The sequence below is a fragment of the Mus pahari genome, chromosome 1 (assembly GCF_900095145.1).
Source record: "Mus pahari chromosome 1, PAHARI_EIJ_v1.1, whole genome shotgun sequence".
In the NCBI taxonomy this organism is placed as follows: Eukaryota; Metazoa; Chordata; class Mammalia; order Rodentia; family Muridae; genus Mus; species Mus pahari.
In genome coordinates, this window is record NC_034590.1 from 2,226,160 (window position 1) to 2,228,392 (window position 2,233).

Below are 2,233 nucleotides of genomic sequence, written 5' to 3' on the forward strand. Positions count from 1 at the left end.
TCCTCGCCCACACCTCCGTACTCGCTAGGCCCTTTGCCTTGGCTCAAGGTCTGAGTCGTTCTGGAAATCAGATCCTCGCTCCGCCTTCTCTCTTGGCCATGTCCCTGGTCCTTGCTCCAGTCTGGAGTGTAGCAGCAGAGCAGATCTTCACTTTGCCTTCTCTCTTGGCCACGCCCCTGGTCCTGTTTCAGTCCCCTAGAGTTGCAGTAGTTCGAATCCTCGCTCCTTCTCCTCTCTTGGCCACGCCCCTGGCCCTGGCTCAGACCCGGAATGTCTCGGAAGTTCGGATCCTCGCTCCGCCTTCTCTCTTGGCCACGTCCCTGGTCCTTGCTCCAGGCTGGAGTATCGCGGCAGAGCGGATCTTCACTTTGCCTTCTCTCTTGACCACGCCCCTGGTCCTGGTTCAGTCCCCTAGAGTTGCAGTAGTTCGAATCCTCGCTCCTTCTCCTCTCTTGGCCACGCCCCTGGCCCTGGCTCAGACCCCGAATGTCTCGGTAGTTCGGATCCTCGCTCCGTCTCCTCTCTTGGCCACGCCCCTGGTCCTGATTCAGGCTCCGAGTGTTGCAGAAGTTCAAATGCTCACTAAGTCTTCTCTCTTGGTCACGCCCCTGGTCCTGGCTCAGACCCCGAATGTCTCGGTAGTTCAGATCCTCGCTCCGTCTCCTCTCTTGGCCACGCCCCTGGCCCTGGCTCAGACCCCGAATGTCTCGGTAGTTCGAATCCTCGCTCCGTCTCCTCTCTTGGCCACGCCCCTGGCCCTGGCTCAGACCCCGAATGTCTCGGTAGTTCGGATCCTCGCTCCGTCTCCTCTCTTGGCCACGTCCCTGGTCCTGATTCAGGCTCCGAGTGTTGCAGAAGTTCAAATGCTCACTTTGTCTTCTCTCTTGGTCACGCCCCTGGTCCTGGCTCAAGTGNGGAGTTTTGCTGTAGATTGGATCCTCGCTCCTCTTTCTCTCCTGGCCACGCCTCTGGTCCTGGCCACTTCTTCTCCTTGAATCCTGGGCAACCTGGCCCTCCTGCTCGTCGCACCCCTTCTCTTTAAAGCCCTTCTCCCACCCAGGTGGTTTCTCCTCAGCACCAGCTTGCCCCTCCGGGCCAGCCTTCTTAGGGAACCTTTCCTGGTCGTGGGGCCTCTCTACTCCTTGGGGTCTCTCCTCGCCTCCAGTTGTTTCTTCGCAGGGTAGTCGCTCGTCACTCCACTCCTTTCTCTCTCTACCAGACCTGTCCTCCCATTTGGCTCTCTCTTCGCCGAACCCCCTCTCGTAAATAATTCTCTCCTTGCCCCAGTTTGTGTCTCTGCCTGGACTTCGCTCCTGATCTCTGGGTCTCTCCTGGGTAAAGATNGTCCTCTGGCCGCAAGACCTCCCGTCGTTCCACACCCACGCTGACTTCGCGATCCTCACTGTCCCCACCGACACCTTTTCCTCCCACCTTCTCTCATCTCTCCTGTCCATTCCCNGAACGTCCACCTGCCCTATGCCCCGCCTCTTCTAGCCACGCCCATACCCATCCTTCAGGCTTCAGATCTTAACCACGCCCCGGCCTTCACCCCGCCCTTTCTTTGCCTGCTCCTGCTCTTTTCCCAGCCTTTCCTTGCCTTGCCTCCCACCCCTCCCCTCTCCTTCTCAACTCCCTCCCTCCCCCCTCATCCCCTAGGATGGCACCGCCCTCTTCTCCCCGCCCCGCCTTACCAGTCACTTGCTTAAAACCGGTCAACCGTTGCTTGGCAGCGCCTGTTCAACCCCTCTTTCCAGCTTCTAAAATGGCCGCTTGGACTTCCACCTTGCACGAGGNACGCCTGCGTGGCGTGCGCGTTTCCAAGATAGCGCGAATTTTCCCAACAGGCGCCGAAGGGCTTCAGAGCAGGGCTCTATCAAGTCAGGCTAAAAAAGACAAACACAGGGACAGAGTGTGGCTAATCATTAGACAATCTGTATGGAATCAACCAGTAAAAGCTAGGTCACCATTGTGCACCACCCTTGGTCTCCGTCTTCTATGAGGATGGTAATCTTTTCCAGGTGCCAGGAGGGTTTGGTAGGGTGGACATGGGGAGCAGGTTGGGAGCTGCAAGGAGGTTTCCACACCCTTACATGCCCGCTTCTGGCCCCAGCTGGTCTATCTTTTTGACGTTGGAAAAGAACGTTTGGTCAGGAGGCTCCTGCCTGTGGGGACGTTGATGGACTACAACCTGCCCAAACCCTTCACAGTGGCGAACCAAGGGTGAGAAGATTGG

General features: G+C 57.9%; 1 protein-coding gene across 1 annotated transcript in view; it reads right to left on the bottom strand.

The window, feature by feature from the left end:
• Nucleotides 1-1,454, bottom strand: part of Catsperg (cation channel sperm associated auxiliary subunit gamma) — a 33,058-nt gene extending 31,604 nt beyond the window's left edge. The window contains 1 exon segment of the mRNA XM_021211162.1: nucleotides 22-1,454. Within this exon segment, the coding sequence (XP_021066821.1) occupies nucleotides 22-1,454 (1,433 nt within the window).
• Nucleotides 1,455-2,233: the final 779 nt, after the last annotated feature.